This window comes from Protobothrops mucrosquamatus, unplaced genomic scaffold, assembly GCF_001527695.2.
Source record: "Protobothrops mucrosquamatus isolate PMUCROS unplaced genomic scaffold, P.Mucros_1.0 scaffold2467, whole genome shotgun sequence".
Taxonomy (NCBI): Eukaryota; Metazoa; Chordata; class Lepidosauria; order Squamata; family Viperidae; genus Protobothrops; species Protobothrops mucrosquamatus.
This window is the reverse complement of record NW_015388537.1, coordinates 26238-48112: the sequence shown is the minus strand read 5'-3', so window position 1 is coordinate 48112 and position 21875 is coordinate 26238. Positions and strand designations below refer to the sequence as shown.

Here is a 21875-nt window from a genome sequence, read left to right as displayed (position 1 = left end):
AGGCCAGTCCTGCCAGCTTAAATAGCCATGTCTTGAGGGCGCGGCGGAAGGAAGGGAGATCCGGGATCACCCTGATCTCTGGGGGTAGTTCGTTCCATAGGGTGGGAGCTCCCACCGAGAAGGCCCTCCCCCTGGGGGTCGCCAGCCGGCACTGTCTGGCTGACGGCACCCTGAGGAGACCCACTCTGTGGGAGCGTATTATTATTATTATTATTATTAACTATAGGGGGTGGCATTCATCTCCATTTCGAGGCCATGAAGGAAGACATTTCCATGGCCATGTGGACAACATGATATCACGGACCACTGTTTCCTTCCCATCAAAGTGGTACCTGTTTATCTACTCACATCTGCATGCTTTTGAACTGCTAGGTGGACAGGAGCGAGGTGAAGACGAGTGCTCGCCCTGTCCTGTGTCGCTTGGGTCTTGAACCCGGGCTCTTGGCTTTCCAACCAACAAGCCCAGTGTCTTAACCACTGAGCCATTGGGCTGCCCCTGAGTACCAACCAGAGCAAATTCTGCTTAGCTTCCCAAAGCAACTAAGGTTGGCTAGTTTCTGTTATCTGCGGGAGCATTGTTTATTTCACCCTTTTTCGAATGCTTCTTTAACTCATTAATTTTTGCAATAGTTAGGAAATTTGCCCCTAATATTTGGCAAATAAGATGTTTATCTAAAAGTACATTGGATGAGATTGCAGTCTTTAGTTTATCTAAACTGCACTATTCCCGAGACCCAAATAAGGCACAGATACTGTAGGTAAGGACTCAAACAGTCCATATTGTATTTATCACTAAATTAAGAAAAGGGAGGCAATCTGGCTAAGACTGAGCTCCTGTTAGGATAAGGAATGAATGAAGAAATCCATATAGATATTTTATAGACACAAGTTATATTAACAGCAACCTGCTGCCCCAACTCTATTCACCTTTTAAGTGTAGACCAAACCTACCTATTGGCAGATAGCTTTCCGACTGATGAGTCTTTAAGGGGAATCGCTTCTCCGGCAGGTGATCCAAACATGCGGGCTGACTACCGCTTTTTTCTTTGTTTCTGAAACAAAGAAGCAATTGGCACAATGTAGTTCAACTCTTTGGGGAATCCATCTTCAGCCCTCCGCACCTGATCTGTTTCTTCCAATAGGCCACTTAGCTTTATTGGGTTCAAAGGAAATGCAAAGTTCCAGAGGGGAGAGAAATATTGCTTTTCAGAGGCCTGCAACAAACCTTCCCTTCAAAACATCTGGATTATTTAGGTGAGAGAATGGCATGGGAAGGAAGTGGATGCTCCTCTGGCAGCAAGTAAAAGGCTTCAAAATTTAGAAAAGTTAACAGCATTCTGAAAATACCTGTTGGTCTTTCAAATGGGCTTTGTCTTGACCAGTGTTTCTCAACTTTGGCAACTTCAAGAAGCGTGGACTTCAACTCCCAGAATCATGGCTGGCTGGAGAATTCAGGGAATTGAAGTCCACACTTTTTGGAAGTTCCCAAAGTTGAGAAACATTGTTCTAAATGGGCAAAGACAAGATAAGTCTATCTTTAATATTTTATTTGTGTTTAGCTTCTGCACACCAGAACCAAAATAGCATAAAGCTTTTTTTTAAAAAAAAAATTGCACTACTTCCTAAAGCTTCTGTTACAGCAATCTTGCCTATTCTGGCATTTATCAAATGTCACACAATGTATTACAAACTAATCAACCCTCTTGGGGTCTAATCTGTTTTTGAATCCATGCTATCGGTTAGTTTGTGGTTCACTGTGTGTCAGAAGATTGTGTTAATGGAATAAAGCTGGGTTAAGTTAACTAGGAATCAACAACCAGTGTGAATGAACCTTACTGTGGTATTACTCTCAAGTTGCAGAAGTCGGACCAGAATATCAAAGTTGGGCTAGTAAGATCAGCTCACTCCTTCACACAGTAACCATGTCCTTACACTCAACCTAGAGTACTTCGAAAGTTTTACTTGAGAAAATGAGAAGGGAACCACACAGATTTCTTTGAGCTCCAGAGGGAGCAAAGAAGGATTTAAATTCACACACACAGGCAAAAAGCATGCATGCACGCGCACGCGCGCACACACGCACACACACACACACACACACCAATGAAGGTATTGCCAATTGGTTAATCTTGCTTGCCTGATTATTTAAGGTAACATAACCAAAGAACAAAATATTCAGGAAATAGGTGGACTGGATTTCTGGACATGCTTAACATTATTTTAAATGGCTATAGAAGCGAGATATTGACTTGCAAACCCAGAGGTGGCTTAGGAAATGCTGATCATTTTGCATAATATAAATCCCTTTTCTTGACAAGGTACTAATTAACTTGGTCTCTCTCTCTGTACATATTTTAATGGAGAGAAGCAAAAAGACTCCCTAGCCTTTTTCTGCCACTTGAGCGATCACAACTTTGAGATGTATTTGAAAGGGGCAAGGCAGTGAGCAAAGGGTTAAAAGGCTTTCCCCAATCATTGGCCTTTCAGAGCTGTCTTCCAGCTTTCAGGAAGATGATACCCTTTGATTTGATTGCAAATCTTCTGCAACATGATTTGAACGATTGAAGGAAAAGGAAGGGATTTTGCAAACAAATCCATAAACATACCCCAGCTGTTGAACATTATAAACCATGCACAACAACTCTCTCTCTCTCGTGAAACCAAGTGGTGGTACCTTAAAAGATTTCCTAAAGTGGACTCTCTGGATTGTCGATTGCACATATTAAGGCTCAGCCTTTGTGGGGTTTCTACTTGCCCCTCTGGAATGCTATCTTCTCTTGGCAGGACTGGAGAAATCCCGTATTTCTCCTCCAGGCATCTCAGAGGAACCGTTCTGTTTATGGGCTGAAATATAATCGCTCCGCTCTGCTTTGATATGGGCTTGCGATTTCCCACGTAGCATCGCACCAGGCCAGGGACAGTGTCAAAGCCTTCGTCTTCAAAGTGAAACTGCACCCGGCAGTGAGCTTCGCTGAGCCGCACGATAGTTTTATTGATCTTGAAATGCTGAGAGATGTTTTTCCACTGACAGGTAAGGACAAAATTGCCAGGACTGGAGAGAGAATCTCTGATCAAAAAGTCACCGTCTCTCTGAACGAGGCTCTCAGACACCTTTAAAAGAAAAAAAAAACAGGCCTGTTTGAAACAAGAGGAAATTATCCACTGCTGGGCCCCCCCAGTCAGGTTTTTTTTAATCATTGTCTGGCATATTTTTTAGTAAGGATACGTATACAACAATCTTCATGGCACAGTGTAGAAGGACTTTTCAACCAGTGGTACGGGTACCACCTGTGGTATATTGGCACCTGGCAGGTAGTATGCAACCATCCTAAAAAAGTGGTAGCGGGGGAGGGGAATGAGCTGAACTGGTGGCAACACCGCACAAGCCTGAGCGAGAGACGGTTGGAGCTGCAAGGCTCTCAGGGCTCAGTGGAAGCGCCGGGATCAGCAACAGGCTCCAGCTGGAAAGCAGCACTGATCCTGGCACTTCTGCTGAGCCCAGAAGAAGCACCAATCAGCTGGAATGTTGCAGCATCTCCAGGGTCTTGTGATTTACATTCAGATGCTTGGCAACTGATTCATATTTAGGACGGTCACAGTGTCCCAGGGTCATGTGAAGTGACCAAAACCTGCTGCAACCACCCAGCAGATGGGGGGAATAAAAACCAAACAACCGCCCACCCCATCTCCGCTACTATTCTTCAACAGAAATGCTCACAACAATGAAAACCTCGGACAGGAGGAAGAGCGCCGCCGGGTGGGCAGGCAGGTGTCTTGCTCGGCTGTGGCTTGGGGGGCAGTTTTTTCAGTGCCATTGTAACTTCGAACAGTCATTGAGCGAACTGTTGTAAGTTGAGGACTACCTGTACTTTATCACTTTTTTCCTTTTTTTTTTTTGGGTCATCACGTTTTTGACACCTTGCTAGGTGGCTGGTGGTACTCGGATGTTGCCATATCCTAAAAGTGGTACAATGGGTGGAAAGGTTGAAAAGCCCTGGACTAGATTACGTGTGGGACGACCGATCTCCAATTCGGTCTGCCTAACTCTTGAGATTCAACAGGATGGCCATGCGCTGGTTTTCCTCTATGACAGGGATCTCCAATCCTCGGGCCACAGCCCACTACTGGGTTGCGGCCAGTTCAGAACCGGGCCACGTCAAGAGTTGAGAGAGCATGCGTGCAGTTCCCTTGCATGAGTGGCAGTTACATGAGCATATGCAGCTTCCCTCACACAAGTGACGGGGAGCTTGTGCTTACGTGCGCAGCTCCTCTCAACACAAGTGGCGGGCACGTGCACTTGCACTCCCTCCCCTCACACTGAAATAGCATGCTCTAAGGCAGTGGTCCTCAATCTTTCCGACTTGGCCGCCCGGGTGGGGGAGGAGAAGGGATGGTTCTGTCCACGTGGCAGGTGTGCATGCGCTTGCAGAGCTCCCATTTGTGTGAGCGGCGGGCGCTTGCATGAGAGGAGCTTCTTGCGAAAGTGCAAGCGCCTGCCTCTCGCATCAGGGGAGCTGCATGCGCGAGTACAAGCATCCACCGCTCACGCAAGGGGAGCTACCCGCACAAGTGTGCTTGCCTGATGCTTTCCGCAGCCTGGTTCCGAACTGGCCGTAACCTGGTAGTGGGCCATGACCCTGGGTGTTGCGAACCCCTGATCTAAGGGGACCCAGCTTGGTTACCTTCTCTGTTGCAATGCTTGCCCTTTAGAATGGCACTGACCCTGCTGGCTTTCCATAACGCTTAAAAAAAGTTGGGGGTTCTTTTTCTTTTTCCTTCCCAGGCCTGTATGCCAAATAGTTTGGGTTGTCTGAATAGTTTGGGTTTGGCCTCCGTTTGTGCTCTTTCATGCTATGCTTTTTCAGTCACTATGCTTATTGTTTGTTTTTTATATTTTTAATCCTAGGTTAGCAAACCAGAGTCAAAATTTGCAAGTTGGGCAGCCACATAAGTTGCTCAAATAAAAAGTAATATTTAAAAAAATGGAGGGTGGATTACAAAGCATTAAAAATATGTTCTGGAATGATTCATATTTATTTGACAAACATTCAGCAAAAACAGTAAGTCATATTATAGTTTGCTGCACAGCCAGATGTTTAGACTGGATTTGACATTTTTATCCATCTACCGAGTCCTTCCCAAGTTGTTCCGAGTAGATTACGTGGAACAACTACGCCATTTGCAATTGACTGATGGTGAATTTGTCAATGCCAATTATTATTATTATTTTCCTTCTGCAGCTGATCTTATTCAGTCCCTCAGCTTTTCTGTACTAAGGTTCTGCCAGATTTCAATTTATATAGTCTTTCTTTTCTGGCTTTATTTTCATTTCCTCTGCCTCATACAGACATGTATTAGCTATTGTGTTTGAAGATTACAAAAAGATTAAGCCTATTTCCCACAAGACCAAATTCAGATTGCTTTATAAATATAAGACATTCCAAACTCTGCTATCTGGGGAGAATCATAACTCCGATTCTGTTACTTCTGAAATCAAGACCAAGGTTACTTGGCTAGAATGCAAAAATGTTTTGCAGGAACAATCCCCCATCAGCAGGAATCCCTTCCTTTCTTTCCCTGCCCTTCCCCTTCCCTACCTTACCCTATCCCAGTGATGGCAAAACTTTTAGAGACCGAGTGCCCAAACTGCAGCCGAAAACCCACTTATGTATCATCGGGTGCTGGGTGGGCGTGGCCCATTGGGTGGGCATGGCCCATTGGGTGGGCGTGGCTGCGGTGGTAACAGCAGACTGGGTGGGACTAAAAAGTTCAATCAACCAATTCCAAGTTTGTGAGATCTTTTTTTTTTTCCCGTGAGAAGTTGAAATTGATTGATTGATTGAACCTTTTTTTTTTGCACATGGCGGCGGAGGCCTAAAGCAAAAAGGTTTTATAAAACCCAGCTGAAGGCCTAGGATTGGGGCGATGGCACACGTGCCCACAGAGAGGGCTCTGCGTGCCACCTGTGGCACGTGTGCCATAGGTTCGCCACCACTGCCCTATCCTAACCTACCCTATCCTACCTCTAGACTAGAGCAAGCAAACTGGACTAATTATGGTAAATTCCACTTTTTGAAGAAAATATATGCTCTTTTTCACAGCAATCAGTTCAGTAATACTTGATAATATGCTACCCCATCACTTTGTAGTGCTCAGAGAGCATTCCACGAGGTTTAACACTCACCTAGATCATTTTATTTTCAACTGAGAGGAAAGATTTCCTGTTGAGTTTTCAATCTCATTCAACTATTTACAGCAGCTATTACCTGGGAGACTCTGTACCACAATAAAATTGTTAATCTCTGAGGCTGCATAAGCACTCTTAACCTTCTGACTGCTATAAAGTCAACATTAATATTTTTCTGGAATTATTCAGGGTACGCATACCAATTGGGAAAAGAAAAGTGATCAGCATACAACGAGGTTTAAACATGCCAGTGCTAATAAAATGTAAAGCTTTGATGATGTAAGCAGCCTGGTGCCTTCTAGATAGTTTGAAAGTATAATACTAGTAATACTAGCCATGGTCGGTAGGTGCTATACTCCATATCATTTTGAGGACAACAGATTAGTGATATCTGACGTAGTTTGACAGTACTCATAGTAACAATTTCATAGGTCACCCAATCCCATCATGATGTCCATCAGAGTAAAACTATCATTGAGGTTAATTGCACAAATACCATGCATATATTTTAAAACTACACATTGTAACTACAGAAAGATGAAGGCAGCTGTTAGACCAAACCCTCCTTGTGGTAGATTTAATCTTAGAACACAGTATTGCATTGCAGGCTAACTCTGCCCACAGTCTGGAATTCGATCCTGACGACCTCAAGGTTGACTCAGCCTTCCATCCTTCCGAGGTCGGTAAAATGAGGACCCAGATTGTTGAGGGCAATATACTGACTCCGTAAACCATTAAGAGAGTGCTGTAAAGCACTGTGAGGTGGTATATAGGGTCGAAGTGTTATTGCTATTGCTAATCAAAACTCGCCCTCTGACACTTGTATTTGTACTGAGGGCAACTTCAGTCAATTCAATTTCTAAGGCATACTGCAGAACCACAGCAAGGTGAGACCATTCGCACTACTTTTTGTTTTTTATTTATCACATTTTTTTAAACTTCACATCTCCCTCAGAGAGGGTCCCTGGGCGGTGTACACATAAAATATTAAAAAACATAAAAACCATATATAAAAATTAAAAAGAGGCAAGTGATGTTAAACCTTAATTAAAAGACCCCTTACAGCTTTAAACGATCTTTAGACCACCTGCAACTGTTTATTTGAAACATGAAAACATAAAAATCAATATAGATTTTGCCCTGACTGCCACCAACGGACAATCTTTTATTTTGGAAACTCCAAAATACTGAATTGGATCTAGCTGAGCCAGAACAGACTCATTCAATCAATGGAATTTAAATTGCTAGGTAAGTATAAATAAATACCGTAGGATTGTAGACTATTGTGAACAATATATTCTTTCATTGGTTTTTGTTAAGAAACCAGTTCTTTCAGTGGCTTCTTTACCTGTATCCAACACACTTACTGGCAACGTGAAATACTATTTTAATTGTCTTTCCTTTTTTTAATCAGACAACCTTTAATTATCAAACATTGCAAGATTGATTCCCACAGGAGTAGTTATAACTGAGGAGATTTGCATTTTGATTACTAGCTCATGCTGTTTTAGTTGCCCAGGATTAAAATAGTAACAGCTCTTCTCCTTCAGGTACCAAAGTGCATATAGGTGTCATGATAAAAACCAGGTTGAGAACAGAAATGTAGTTTATTGCTTTTAGCTATCTTACCACATCCCTAAAAATAGGCATTTTGAAATGTCAGTACTATTATTTTCAGCCTGAATTAAGCTATTTCTCTAACCAGTTGTGTACATAACGTACTGTTGGAAAAGCAAACAGCAATCAGAATAAATTATGCAAGTTAAAATATATTTGGCCTATTTTGATATAACGGCATTTAGTATTTATTAATGTTTTCAAATAATTTGGAAAGTCTTTTCTCTAGAAAAAGTTTAGCAGAGAACAACAGAAAAAGGATCCCCAAAATGATTCATGGCAAATGCATGAGAGCTAGAAACATGCTTGTTTCTTTTAAAGAAAGTGAAGATTTTCAGAATAAGTTAGCATAAAATATGCAAATCCAGGCAACAAATTCTGAGGTTAGGTGGCAGTTTCAGCAAAACTGAAAAACACTGAAAAATGACAAAACTGACAGTAGAACACACAGTGAGCGTCAGAGGTAGATAAGTAACTTCAGAGGCGGATAACTAACTCAAACATATTTCCAACAATTCACCAACAAGGAACAGATCACTATACCCTACCCCAGGGCATGTCAAAAAAAACCAGGCCTTTGTGGCTTTATGAAAGCACAAAAGAGTCAGGGCCATGCAGACTTCAGGGAGCATAGTGTCTACAAGACAGGCACAGCTAACAAGAAGGTGCATCTTCTCAATCCCACAAGATACAATGCTTTACAGCAGGGGTCTTCAAACTTGGCCCTTTTATGACTTGTGGACTTCAATTCCCAGAATTCCTCAGCCAGCATGCCTGGCTGAGGAATTCTGGGAGTTGAAGTCCACAAGTCATAACAGAGCCAAGTTTAAAGACCCCTGCTTTACAGCTTGGAGCACACCAACTGGTCCAGATTGTACCGGTCAGGCAGAAACAACTGGAGAAAGACAACCCTCCAGCTAACCATGTCCTAAGACTTGGACTAATCCAGTATGTTTCATTTTTCCACCAACTGTTCCTTCATTCTACCTGCAGAAATCTTAAGAGCAATTCCTGTAGCTTGTCTCATTAAAAAGTGAGCTGTTGGGTCTACTTGAACTGTTGGGTCTACTTGGATCTTGGCAGGATTTGGTACTACAGAGAAGTAGGGAGAACACCAAAGACTCTCCAGGGTTAACTAAAAAAAAAAAGACCAAAAGGAACACACCTGCCGTGGAATCCGTCCATGATACCAAGCATGGCTCCGTAAATCATCACTGCTCATCTGCAATTCTTCTTCCAGCTCCTTCTTCAGTTTTTCTGGGGAACTGTCCATCACCTGCTTCTCCTTTAAAAACTGCAAAAGAGAACGAGATTGGAAGGCTTGGTTATGCTGAATCAGGCCTTAAAGAAGCAAAAGAAAAGAAAAACCTACCAGTATCCAGCCATAAACTTTCATTTTGCCTCACATGCCAGCTTTTGATCTTTAAGCTGCATTTGCTAAAACTACTGCTGGCTGAGCACTTAGGTAATGATTACTTGCAAAGGGGTGGATCACTCATGTCCCACCTGGATGTTTTGGGATAAGCATGAGTGTTCTGTTGGTCATTTATGTCCCTTCCTGCAAGGAATGCAGAAAGTAAAAAAGCAACTGCACTTAGGAGAAAGAGCTGGGCTGAAGCAGAAGGTTCAAGTTTAAACCTGTTGATCAGGCAATGTACATTTACACTGAGTTCGCTCAGCATACACATTTTGGTTATGGAATCAATTCATTTTCTAACTTTGCAGAAACCATCCTAAACCAGGGTTTCCAGGTTAGACTCAGCCTTCCCAAACACCTCAAGGTGTAACCAAGTGTTCACATATTATGCAAGTGCACCTGAAAGGTCTTATGTGACCTGGTCAAGTTTGCGTGCATGTAACAGCAAAGACTGGTTTAAAGAGGTGTGAAGTGGGAGGAGGCACCATGTAAGCTTTATTATGAGTTGTGATCAATGCATTTGAAACTCTATGATCAAGTTTTGTAAGTCCTGAACACTAGCTTCTGGGCCAATAATAAAAGAACTCTGCCTATGGTGCAGCAATTACAAGTGCTTTATTATAATTTCACTACTTCACTATTTCTAATACATCAGCATGGTAACTATATTACATAATCCTATTTTGCTTCCATATACCTATATGAAGGGCCTGTTACTGACATATTCCCAGAAGCTTTGATCTCATGTGCAGAAAGATTCCTATTCTCGTAGCTTGTTTAAAGAATAAGCTGCAGTATATTGCAGACAGACTGAATAGCAGCGTGACTGACCTAATCTCTCAAACCCAGATTAAATGATTTTTGATGAAGCAGCAACACACTGCAGCGTGAAGCTCCTGGCTGCAGTACTCCATCATTGCTAATAATGCAGTTTTCCTTTGCTGATCCGTTGTGGATTTCTTAAAAACGGTAGAAACATAAGATCAATAATCCAATAATAACTTTGTTCCTCCACATCCTCTTTCTGTCCTGTTTTGCCTCCATGTAGGTAGAGATGAAAACTAAATAGTGTGTGGGAGAATGAAGTGTTAGACTAGTTAGAGGACCTCTACAGTGGACCAGAAGAGAAAGTTGGACCTAGCTTTCTTCTTTCAACAACACAACTAACCAGGAGAGGGCAGTTTAAACTTCAAATAATCTTGAAGCAGTTTGGTATTAAAGCAAAATAGGTAGTGACAAGGATTTCATAATTACACAGATGCTTATCCCACCCTTGATACTGTTGTGAGAGTCCTGATAATTAGGAGATGCAGAGTTAAATTAAACATGGGCTGCAACTTGTATTCTCCAGATGCTTTAAAGTTTCATGAACACTGCCATAGTGGTATGGGAATTGTAGTCCAGAGCATCAGGAGTACTCCAAGTTTCTGCATTAAACCATCTATGAATTAAATTAATCCTGTTTTAATTTAATCCCCCTTCTTTAATTTACTTTTCTTAGATAACACACAGGGATTGCAGTGGCATTTTAATTAAAGTTATGTCTCTATACTTGCAGATTTTTCCTGAAATCAGATATCAGTGTAAATGTAAAACAATTTTACTCCTTTCAGGACACATCTGCTTTCTTTCCTATTTTTGTCATTTACATTTTGCAACTTTACCCGAGAACACTGAAAGAGCAACATATCTCTTATAAAATCTCCAAATCATTATAAATTATTGAATCGTGAAAAAAAAAAATTCAAAATAAAAGTTATCTGAGGCCACTGCTGCATGGGTTCTTGAAATAGAATTAGGAAATCAGTATACATTTGAAACGGAAACAGACCGTCCACCTCTGAGTTAAAGAACATCTTTCCAGGAGTGGATAATCTATCACCCTCAAAGGCTGTATGTATTCTCTCAACTCCTTTCTCCCACTAAAAAGTCATCAGTTTCCCAGATGAGAAGAAAACATCTCTTTAAGCTTTCAGATAGGCTTATTGTTTCCTCAAAATTAAAAGTATCCCCTCCGCAAATCTTCAGAAAATCATAGAAATCATCATTTCAACAAGACAATGCCATTGCCTCATCCACTGAAGCTCTTGTCTCTCTCTCTCTCTCTCTCTGTGTGTGTGTGTGTGTGTGCGTGCGCGCGCGCGTGCACGAATGTTGAGTGTACAGACCAGGGGTAGGCAACCTTGGCTCTTTTATGACTCGTGGACTTCAACTCCCAGAATTCCTGAGCCAGCATGGCTGACTCAGGAATTCTGGGAGTTGAAGTCCACGAGTCATAAAAGAGCCAAGGTTGTCTACCCCTGGTGCAGACACTCAGGAAAACATCTGTGTTCCAGAAGCAATGTTCTTTTTTCTTGCTGAAGGTCTTTGTCAAATTGGAAATATAGTCAGCAATGGCCCAGTTCTAATCAAGATGTCTCCAACTGTCCTCTCTCCAACCTGCAGCTAATGTTTTTTTTTTTTTTTAAAAATAGATATTTCATATCTGTGGAAAAAAAGTGGAGAAACTCAAGAGCCACAGGACCTGGGGGCCTCCTCATAATCAGCATTTTGACTAATCTGATTCCATCAGCAGCATTTAAAATATTTCAGTTTGACAGAAAAGAGCAAAACACAAGACCTTCTGCAATTCAGCCTCCCTTGATTGAAACTATCAATGAAAAAGCCAACAAAAAAAAAATAACAAGATTCTCAGGCATTTGCAGCATCCTGCTGGTTTCTAAAGAAATCTCTGCTTACAACGCCTGAGAAAGAAGCAGAACTAAGTCGCATTAAGTTGGAAACGCCATGAATGTACGCTAAAAGCTACCATACAACAATAACCACCGAAACATTTTTCCCATGACTACAGGCTTTTTTTTTTTAAGCAACTTGGATGAATTCCCGGGCTTCTAGTGATGTGAATGAATCTTTATACTACTTGAAAGCCTAAAGGAGAAAAGTTCTTATTCTCTAATCTAGCCTTTCTATGAATAGAATAGTCTGAAATCCTGGGGGCTTCCACTTTCCTGGATTCTTCTTATAACCATACAGTACTTTGATATATGGCGTTTTTAGTGCACTTCCAACAATTGTCTTTTGGGATGTAGTTAATCTATTAAGAATTAGCATTTAATCAATGTTTGGCAAGCAGGCTTTTTTTTAAAATTCAAACAACCCTTAATGTTGGATCAAACATGGCCATTAATTTTAGTAGACTTATTATTATTATGAATCCAGGAGGAAGAGACCAGGAGGGACAACCTAGCTTAGGAGTGTCTGAGCTGCCTGCAGCCCACCAAGTCATTTTCTGTGGAGTGTAAACATTATATAGTTGTAGAGACATCTAGGTTGGATCACAGGAAGCGCTCTAGAAAATACAGTAGCCTGAGGGTCTCAATTCAACCAAGCCGGGGGGGGGGGAGAGCTTTCCATGGCATCTTCTAGGCACAGGCAGCAAAAAGGTGAGACTTGACCAAGGAGATGGTCAGGAAGCTGAGTCAGGGTAAGGAGGAGGGCTGGGTTTAGCCACCCTTCCACACAATCTGGCTTTACTGAGCAAGAGGTGAAAAAGAGAGTGAAGATGTAAGCAATATCTTTCTGAAAGGAAGGAAATATCCATCTGCTCAGCAAAGAGATAGAAGAAAAACAAAAGCAGAAGGTCAACCCCACTAAATAGACCAGATAGGAAATCCAGGAAGATTAAAACCAACTGATATAATACAGTATGTATTATACTGTGCGGTACCTCCTCCTCCTCCTCGTCCTTAAACCTCAGTGAACTGGGAGTTTCTGCCTCAGCTGCTTCCAAATATTATCTCATTTCTCTGGAGTTAAAAAAAATGTTTCAGCCCCCTTTTGCTTTGGTAACGATTCTTGCTTATTTCCATCACGGTCATCTGCCTTATGTTCTACACCAAATTTGAGCAGAATTTTAAGCTGATTTAATTTCATTCTAGATATGATCTTGGTATACTCTATTGGAAGATCTTGAAGGACCAGGTTGGGAATAGATCCTCCTGGGGAAAAAAGATTTAACTATGAGATTGACATCAACTTGATGCCACAAAATCATCAAAGTGGCCTATGAAGTGGCCATCTGACCATGACTTGTGATTTTACCGCTGGCCTCTCCATTGACTCTGCTTGTTGGAAACCAATTATGAAGTGTGCAAATGGCAATCTCATAGCCATGGGACAATGTGATGGTCATAAATGCCCACTGTTTGCAAAGTGCCCAAATCTCGATCACATGACCATTGGGACACTGTGGCAGTTGTAAGTGCAAGGATAGGTCGTAAAGTTACTTTTTAAGCACCATTGTAAGTTCAAACAATTGCTGAACAGGACAGTTGTTAAGCAAGGGCTACTTGTAGGCCTCACAATGATTTGCGTTTCAGATGCCTGGTTTATAAGTGAGAAAAGGCAATAAATTGCACTCTCTCTCTCTCTCACGCACACACACATACACACCTCTTTTCATTTCTATTCTCCACTTTCCCACATTGCAAAAGGACAGATATTATGTTTCGCCTCAAGTTAAATCATATGATAAATGACTTCCAGATGACCAACTTTCCCATCACCCAATTGTCTGATTTCAAAATAAAAGTAAAGTAGCTTAAATAGGCTATTTCTTCATCGACAACAGAATGCTGCTGAAATCAGGCCATCTTTAGGACTTGGTGATGCTTTACAGTCAGCTAGACTGTAAGAACGTCCTCCACAATTTATTCTGCACCAAAACCTAAAATCGTTGGCTCCATTAGATGGTCACTGAAGTGGCAAGCTACCAATCACCTTATTCTGTCTATTCTAGCTCCATGACCCTTTTATTCAGTTGTGATTTCTTGGTGCCAGGTATACGAGGGAGGTTGGAAGGCATGGCAAGGCATGTGTTCCCTATAATGGCTAGCAAGACTGAAACGCCACACACTATCTAAGAACAGAACTTCTCCAATTGCAATGAACTCCACAACTGCCATAGCCAAGAGCCAAGACAAAATGGAAGGTGGGATCCATTCATTTCAATGGTGCAACTGCATTCCATTCTGGATTACAGTGAGTGGGTCAACAATCCTTTGTAGATCTGGAGCACAAAGCAGCTTGAGGCTGGTCCCTTGTGGACCAACCTCTCTCATTTTCAGGGAATTGTAGTCATGATGATCCAATAGAATGAAGGACAGTAAACTGTTCATTTGAAATGCTTAAGCAAACTGGGTTATCTGAAATGAGTTCTATGTGTTTTTTTTTACTGAAGATTCACACTTTTCTTAGGAAAAAAAACGAAATAAACTTCTTATCCACTTTGAGTAAACAGGAGGGGAGGCTGGACATAATATTTATGCTGCATTTTGTTTTAATTATCTTCCTCCTCCAAATAGTATTGACTTTTTCATGGTTTTCCTAATGGGAGTATTTTATGCCATCTGTTCCTTAACATTTTAGTCAGCAATGTTGCCTTAAAACAATTTTTCATCAATTTGTAAAGTGTAAAAAACAACTGGACTTTATTTAAATGGTTAAAGAGTTAAAGATTTGATGATTTGCTAAATGATGCCTCCCAGATTTGGAATCTATGAAGAACTAACTATGAATATATTGTGCCTGGATTGTAACTAAAAAAAAATAAATCTGATGATGCAGCTATGGAAGAATGCCTGTATCCCGGACTCTATAAATACTGATTTAGTAAGATCTGTCGTCTCTCACTCTTTGAAGTATGCTAGTATTATTCACAGTCCAATCATTAAAAAAAAGTAGTTCCAAGACAAGCCTGAAGCAATTACTAGTGTGAGGAAGGCACCAGGTGATTTCTCTGTACAAAGATACTCTTATTTCTCCTCAGATTGTACACACTTTGTACTGAAGGAGAAATAATATCCAATAATATGATTACATGAGTTCTAGGTTCATTGTTGAAAAACTGAATCACAATGTGGAAAAATGGAAGAAAATTATAGTTTCAGTAGAATGATATCTAATATGGGCTTTTAGGTATAATATTTAGGTTTAGATAATTCAAGTAGGATTTTGCTTTACTACTTTGACATGATTATATTTTGCTTAAGGTTTTCTTTTTCATTTTCAAGTTTCTTTGGTTATTTTTTTCTCTTTGCTTTTGCTTTTAGGTAATTTATTATAGACTTATTTTATTTCTCTTCAAGATAGACAGATAGATGATAGACAGACAGACAGACAGACTTTCTTTTTTAAATTTATATAGGTTTTTATACCTTAATAATATAGTCGTATAGCTACACTGATATTTATAGAACATCACAGATAACTGTTTTGAAAAAGAAATGTTAACTGTAATGTGTTTTAAGTTCAAATAAAATTAAATTAATGAACTAGATAGTAAATATTGGAGAGTTCATCAATAGCAGAGTGGACAAAGATCACCATAGGTTGGAATTTGACGTTGTTAGAGTTGGAATCAAATAGGCAATCCTTTTTCTCTTTCTCTTTTGGCACCGGTTGGAATCAGGAAGCGGAAGCCCTGAGAAGGCTCTCAAAAATTAGTAGGCATTTATGACACAACAGAAACCTGAGAACCTTCTGCAGGCAGTGGAAAATGCAGTAATTTCTCAAAGGGAGCCATCAGACAGGTTTTGGGTCATGACAGAAGCTTGAAGGAAGACAAGGGGGCATAACACCTTGATCCCAAAGAGAAACTGCAAACGAGTAGAACAGTTGTACCAAGACTATTTGTAAATTCCCAAAATGTTAATAAATGTTTGCTGCATGACCTCTACAAAGGCATAGAAAAAAAAAGAAAAAAGTTTAGGTTGTCCTCATCTGACACTAGCACTTTATGCAATGACCACAGGGTTGAAGGCCATGACTGGATGGAGTGAGACAATAGGGAATCCTTATGAACAGCCTTAAGGAATTTTGAAAGTGCTAAGAGAAAGGAAGAAAAGAAAGAGAACAATGAAGCAGGAGAAATAAATAAACCTGGTAAAGCAAAATGACTATCAAGTCAAGGATGATATACTAATATTGTGCCTATGAAAAAGAAACTAAGAATGAGGTCTAGTTGCATAGTAGCCATGGGGGCAAAAATCAATTCTAGAACACCTAGAACTTCTGAACTGAACAAGCATATAACTGAGGCATGTGAAATACAGAAAATACATTGAAGACCTTTATTTCTGTTAATGGAAAAATCAAAGTTTGGCTCTGCTTCCAGATATAGCCCTAGCAAACTAGATAGGCTCTGAGTTGTAAACAAATAGGAAACATAAAAAGACTTGGCACGTAAAATAAGCAAGGATCCTCCAGTAAATTGTTCCTTGCTTTCCTTGTAAAGTACATAATGTCAAATCGTTCTTCTGGCCACACATCTGGCTGTAATTTAATGTTCCATTTGCCAACTTGGCTGATTTAGTCACATTTATCAAAGATAAAAATAGATCCGCAAATGGGTAACCCGCATGTGAGGTTACTCAGAACAAACTAGCTGTCCAAAGCCTCTATTTTCTCATTCCCCAATCTTGGCTTTCGTGATTAAGTGCTTTCACGATTAAAGGCTTGTGACAGCCATGCTGCCACATTTGTGAAAATGACTCCATTCACTGGGAATCATAAATCCCAGAAATCTATTACTCTTTGCAACAAAATGATAAACATACTTCAGATGTCATCGCATTAGGTTCCCAAGCAGTAGAACTCATTATTCTTTGCTGCAAAAGCTAAGATGAAGACCAAACACATCTTTATATGTATTTTCAAACTAAAAATTGCATTTGATAAAAGACAGGACCTCTTGACTGGGGCTCAGATGTTGTTCCTCTGAAAAAGACTAGGGCAGTGGTGGCAAACCTATGGCACGGGTGCCAGAGGCGGCATTCAGAGCCCTCTCTGTGGGCACGCGTGCTGTCGCCCCAGTCCTAGGCCTTCAGCTGGGTTTTATAAAACCTTTTCGCTTTAGGCCTCCGCCGCAGTGCGCAAAAAAAAAAAAGTTCAATCAGTCAATTTCAACTTCTTGTGGGAAAAAAAAAGATCTTGCAAAGTTGGAATTGATTGAACTTTTTAGTCCCACCCAGTCTGTCGTTAGCACCGCAGCCACGCCCACCCAATGGGCCACACCCACCCAATGGGCCACACCCACCCGGCACTCAACGATGCATAAGTGGGTTTTGGGTTGCAGTTTGGGCACTCAGTCTCTAAAAGGTTTGCCATCACTGGACTAGGGCAATTCCACATTAATTGGTATGATTAGCAAGACAGATTCTGTTTCTTCCCCTGGTTGCTACTGGCAATCCAAGTAAATTCTCAGCAACTATTGGTGACTCTCTCTATAATAAGCAGACCCTTCTAATTTCCATACTGTTCATTATAGCTCACAAGTCCCTTCTGGTTGTCTTAATTTTACAGATGCTAATATATTAGTCCTAATTGGAGTCATGATCTGGGCCCACCATCTCTCAGGCATATATTCTAATTTTGGATAGCCAAAATTAGATATAGAAGATAATTTTTTTCTATATCCAGAGAAGTTTAAAATATAATTTCCTTGACTTTTATTAAACCGGAAGGAATGGAGACCTTCAAAACTTTGCAGTGAATATACCAAGCCTATTTTAAGCAGCTGGAAACCTGTTAAATAAGAACTTATATCTGAACAAGGCCAGCTGGGTTTCTTTATAAAATGCTGCCCTTTCTCCTGTTCCCTGAGATAAGGTGTAGACTGAACCAATGGAAAGTTACCATGACAACACACAGCATCATTTTAAGTATTACAGACTCACAGCAAGATAATCAGCACAGTCAAGAACTGTATTTATGATTCTGCTTTGATAGCAAATGTAAAGCCCCAACATTCACATGGATGCTTTGATTCTAGCCAAAATCAAATAACAGCCTTTACACTCTTAATTTCAATCTAAACTCCCTTTATTAAACTGCTGTCTTTCCTCCAATTATTCTGACATTGTTTCTCAGATACTTTCTGGGCTTCTCTTTGTGGTTTGCACAAACCTTTCCCATCCTGGCACTTTCTACCTGTGTTAAATCCAAAGATAATTTGGTTGAGAATTCTGAGAACTGTAATCCCAGCATGTGTGGAAGATCCTGGATTGAGGAAGATGGCTTACATCCACTTGACAAAAAACATCCTAGAGAGCTTTTTCAATAACTGCAATTAGACAATTTTAAACAGCTATATTGGGGTCTTATGGGATTGGAACATTCTCTTTAAGGCTATCAGTATTACTCCCATTATGAGGCATGAACCATTTTTCCTGTCTTTCTTCTTTCCTTGCTAATCTTGATTAAAAATAATACAGCTTGTACAAATCTCATTTTATCACCATTGTGATTACATTAATAAAATAGACTTTGCTTCTGTTGTTTGACTGCTGACTACACTTAAGAAGCATTGAGCACAAAATGGATAAAACAAGCCTCTATAATGATATCTTTTCATCATCAAGTATCACCCACTACTAAATACCTTTTAAAAATCAGAAATGAAGACACTGTTGTTAGCTAGTCAATTTCAAGGCCTTGGCGTACTCAGGCCAGCCCATTTCCTTTGACCATTGCCACAACCTGTCACTCACTACTGTAGAGGCAGTCTTAATTATTTTGGTGGCTACTAATTATGACGGTTACATCCTTTAAAAAGTATCAGAAACAAGATGATTGGGCCACCTTAATGAGAAATCCAAGAAAAACAGAGCACTTGAGAACAGTTCTAGGAAGAGAACACTGAATTAGGTAAACTGATCTGATCCAGCACAATAACAGGGTTGTTATTGTTATTGTTAAAAGCTTCACATTTGGATAATGATGTTATATTCTTATTAAAAATAAGTGGTTTCGGATTTGTTATCAAAAATGTTGCAGAACGATAGCAAGCTTTTTGTTAGACAATCTTCTTTTAAATATGTTTGTTTTTTAAGATGGAAACAACAGAAAAGTACATTTAAAATTAAAGGAAACTTCTGATTATTAATCACTGTATATATATAATTTTCAATAACCCTTAAATAATAGATATGTCATACAATCAGATCTGTTTTTTAGCTTTTTCTTTTCTTTGCAACTTCATTTTCAAACAGAGACGCTTGAAAAATTCAGTCTTTGAATTTCTTAATAAATTGACTTGATCTGCAGCTCCTTGATTAGAGATATGAAAAGAATAGCTTGTGCATTTTCCAAATATTTTGAAATAGTTTTAGTTTAAAATCTATAGCAAAATATATGTAAAAGTACATTTTCAAATTAAACATGTTTTAAGTGGGACTTTGGAAATTTATCCCAAAAACATATTTGAGAGCCAATACAATTTCAGTTGCATTATTCAGGCAATTTTGATGCACATTAAGACTAAAATTGCAATTTAATGTGGACACAGAATTGAATGAAAGTACATAAGCTAAACGCATATACAAATACACATGTTTAGTCTGAAATGATCTAGTTTGTTATTTTAAGTTACTACTATTTTTAATGACTATTTCTGCAAAAAGCTTAGGATGGCATAAGTAGAAATGTCCACTTTATCCTCATAGCTTTTAAAGTCATTTCATGCATATTTTAATACTGTAATCTCAACTGCTACTAATCTCTAGATACTCTTTTTGCTTAATATTGTAGACCACCTACCTTGACCCCAAGAATGGAGTTCTGATGATAAAAGCAACAGAGAGATGCCATGAACGTCTGAAAAGCATTGCAGTCCTTAGGCATTTTTTTTCTTTTGTCCCATTGACCAAAACCTCCCATGGAGAACAAAATGGATGGTCCCTCCCAGCTACGTCCAAGAGCTCTTACTAAGCTCTTGTGCTGAGTTGTTGTCCACTGGGGCTCCTACACTCCCCACCTCATCCTTTCATTCCAGGCTGAAAACTGATCCTGTCGTCTGTGCCCGTTCTCACTTCCATCAACCATGGGATCAGTGACATCAGGGGACTTTATTCAGCCTGCCAATGAAACTTTAAACCCTTGGAGGACGTTGCTTTCTCTCTCCCTCTCTCTCTCTCTTTTCCCTATTTTGGAGTCTCCCAGATTACGACATAAGCGGGCAACAAAAAACTCCGCACCTTTTCTTTAGCAACAAAATCTGTGGTCCCAGGAAGATTTTCTAAGTCTAGCTGTTCCTCAGCAGATACACACCTAAATGTCCACGATGAGATCAGTAATGCTGCTAGATACACAAGAAATAAGGGGAAGGGACAGTTGTCTAGAACATGGCTCCGTTATTCTTCACAATCAAACAGGTTGTTGTATCTTGCAAGCAGGTAACCAAAGGGGTGGGGTGGAGTAGGGTGGGAGACAAGACTATTTGTTTTAAATTAGAAAGCTTTCCTGCAGCCATATCAGAGAGAAGGAAGTAACATCACAAAGGGCCTCTTTAGCGTCACTGTAATAAATGCAGCCTTCTGCTCTTTTAATTAAAAGATCAGCCACTGATTTTCCAAACTCAGCCAGGGCAGTCTTCTGGAAAGTGACACTTAAGGATGCATGCCCTGAACAACTTGAGGTCTTGACTTCACTACCCAAAAGAGCTACAGGAGTTTTGCCCTGTATTTTGAGGTTTGCAGGCTTCAGACGTTGAAAGGAAAGCATGTCCCTTTGAAATCTAAGATTAAAATAAACTTTGTAATAAAATGTCAAGCAGGGCATGTCCACTGCAATTGCTTTGCAGAGAAAAGCTCTAAATAAAGCTATAGCAGGAGTGTGTTTTCAACCTTTAATAACAGGCTGTCCTTTAATAACAAGATGTCCTTCACACTGACTGCAGTGTGTCAAAATCAGAGAACAGAATCCAGTAGAAAAGGATTTGCAGAGCAAATGACTCCAGTAAAGCACAACCGCCAACATCAGAGCTGAATGTGTGTGCCTATCATCTCAAAGAAAACACCTTTCAAATCATACAATCAGATTTTAGTTTCAGCAAAATCCATCCCCTAACTCTAATGTCACATTGCCTAGTACAGTGGTGGCGAACCTATGGCATGGGTGCCAGAGGCGGCACTCAGAGTCCTCTCTATGTGCACGCGCGCCGTCACCCCAGTCCTAGGCCTTCAGCTGGGTTTTATAAACCCTTTTCGCTTTAGGCCTCCGCCGCCATGTGCAAAAAAAAAAGTTCAATCAGTCAATTTCAACTTCTCGCAGGGAAAAAAAAGATCTTGCAAAGTTGGAATTGATTGATTGAACTTTTTAGTCCCACCCAGTCTGCCATTACCACTGCAGCCACGCCCACCCAATGGGCCACACCCACCCAATTGGCCACGCCCAGCCAATGGGCAACACCCACCCGGCACTCGACGATGCATAAGTAGGTTTTGGGTTGCAGTTTGGGCACTCAGTCTCTAAAAGGTTCGCCATCACTGGCCTAGTATCTTACCTTTAATTAAGGCCAGCTTTGGAGAAATACTCTTAGAAAAATCTAAGAAATCCAGTACTGTAATCCAAAATCTAAATCCAATAAAGGTTTAGACTTTAGAGCAAGTCATTTGGATTCCAAAGCTACCTTTGACATGAGAAAGAAGAAAGAAATTTAGATTTTTCTGCTTACAAGACCCTTCAAGCTGGAATGCTCTCCTGTATCAAGTCCTTGCCAATAGAAAGCTAGCACAAAAAGTTCCATTATAATAATTTTCACTGCTTAGGCACACATGTTCTTGAACTTCCTTTTTCTTCAAGGCTGAAGCATGTATT

General features: G+C 40.3%; 1 protein-coding gene across 1 annotated transcript in view; it reads right to left on the bottom strand.

The window, feature by feature from the left end:
• BCAR3 (BCAR3 adaptor protein, NSP family member) overlaps positions 1 to 19906 on the bottom strand; it is a 38387-nt gene extending 18481 nt beyond the window's left edge. The window contains exons 1-4 of the mRNA XM_015825056.1: positions 19818 to 19906; positions 8970 to 9098; positions 2675 to 3111; positions 952 to 1052 (exon numbers count right to left, since the gene is read on the bottom strand). Coding sequence (XP_015680542.1) covers positions 952 to 1052; positions 2675 to 3111; positions 8970 to 9098; positions 19818 to 19901 — 751 coding nt within the window. The 5' untranslated portion in view covers positions 19902 to 19906. The remainder of the gene's footprint in view (positions 1 to 951; positions 1053 to 2674; positions 3112 to 8969; positions 9099 to 19817) is intronic.
• Positions 19907 to 21875: the final 1969 nt, after the last annotated feature.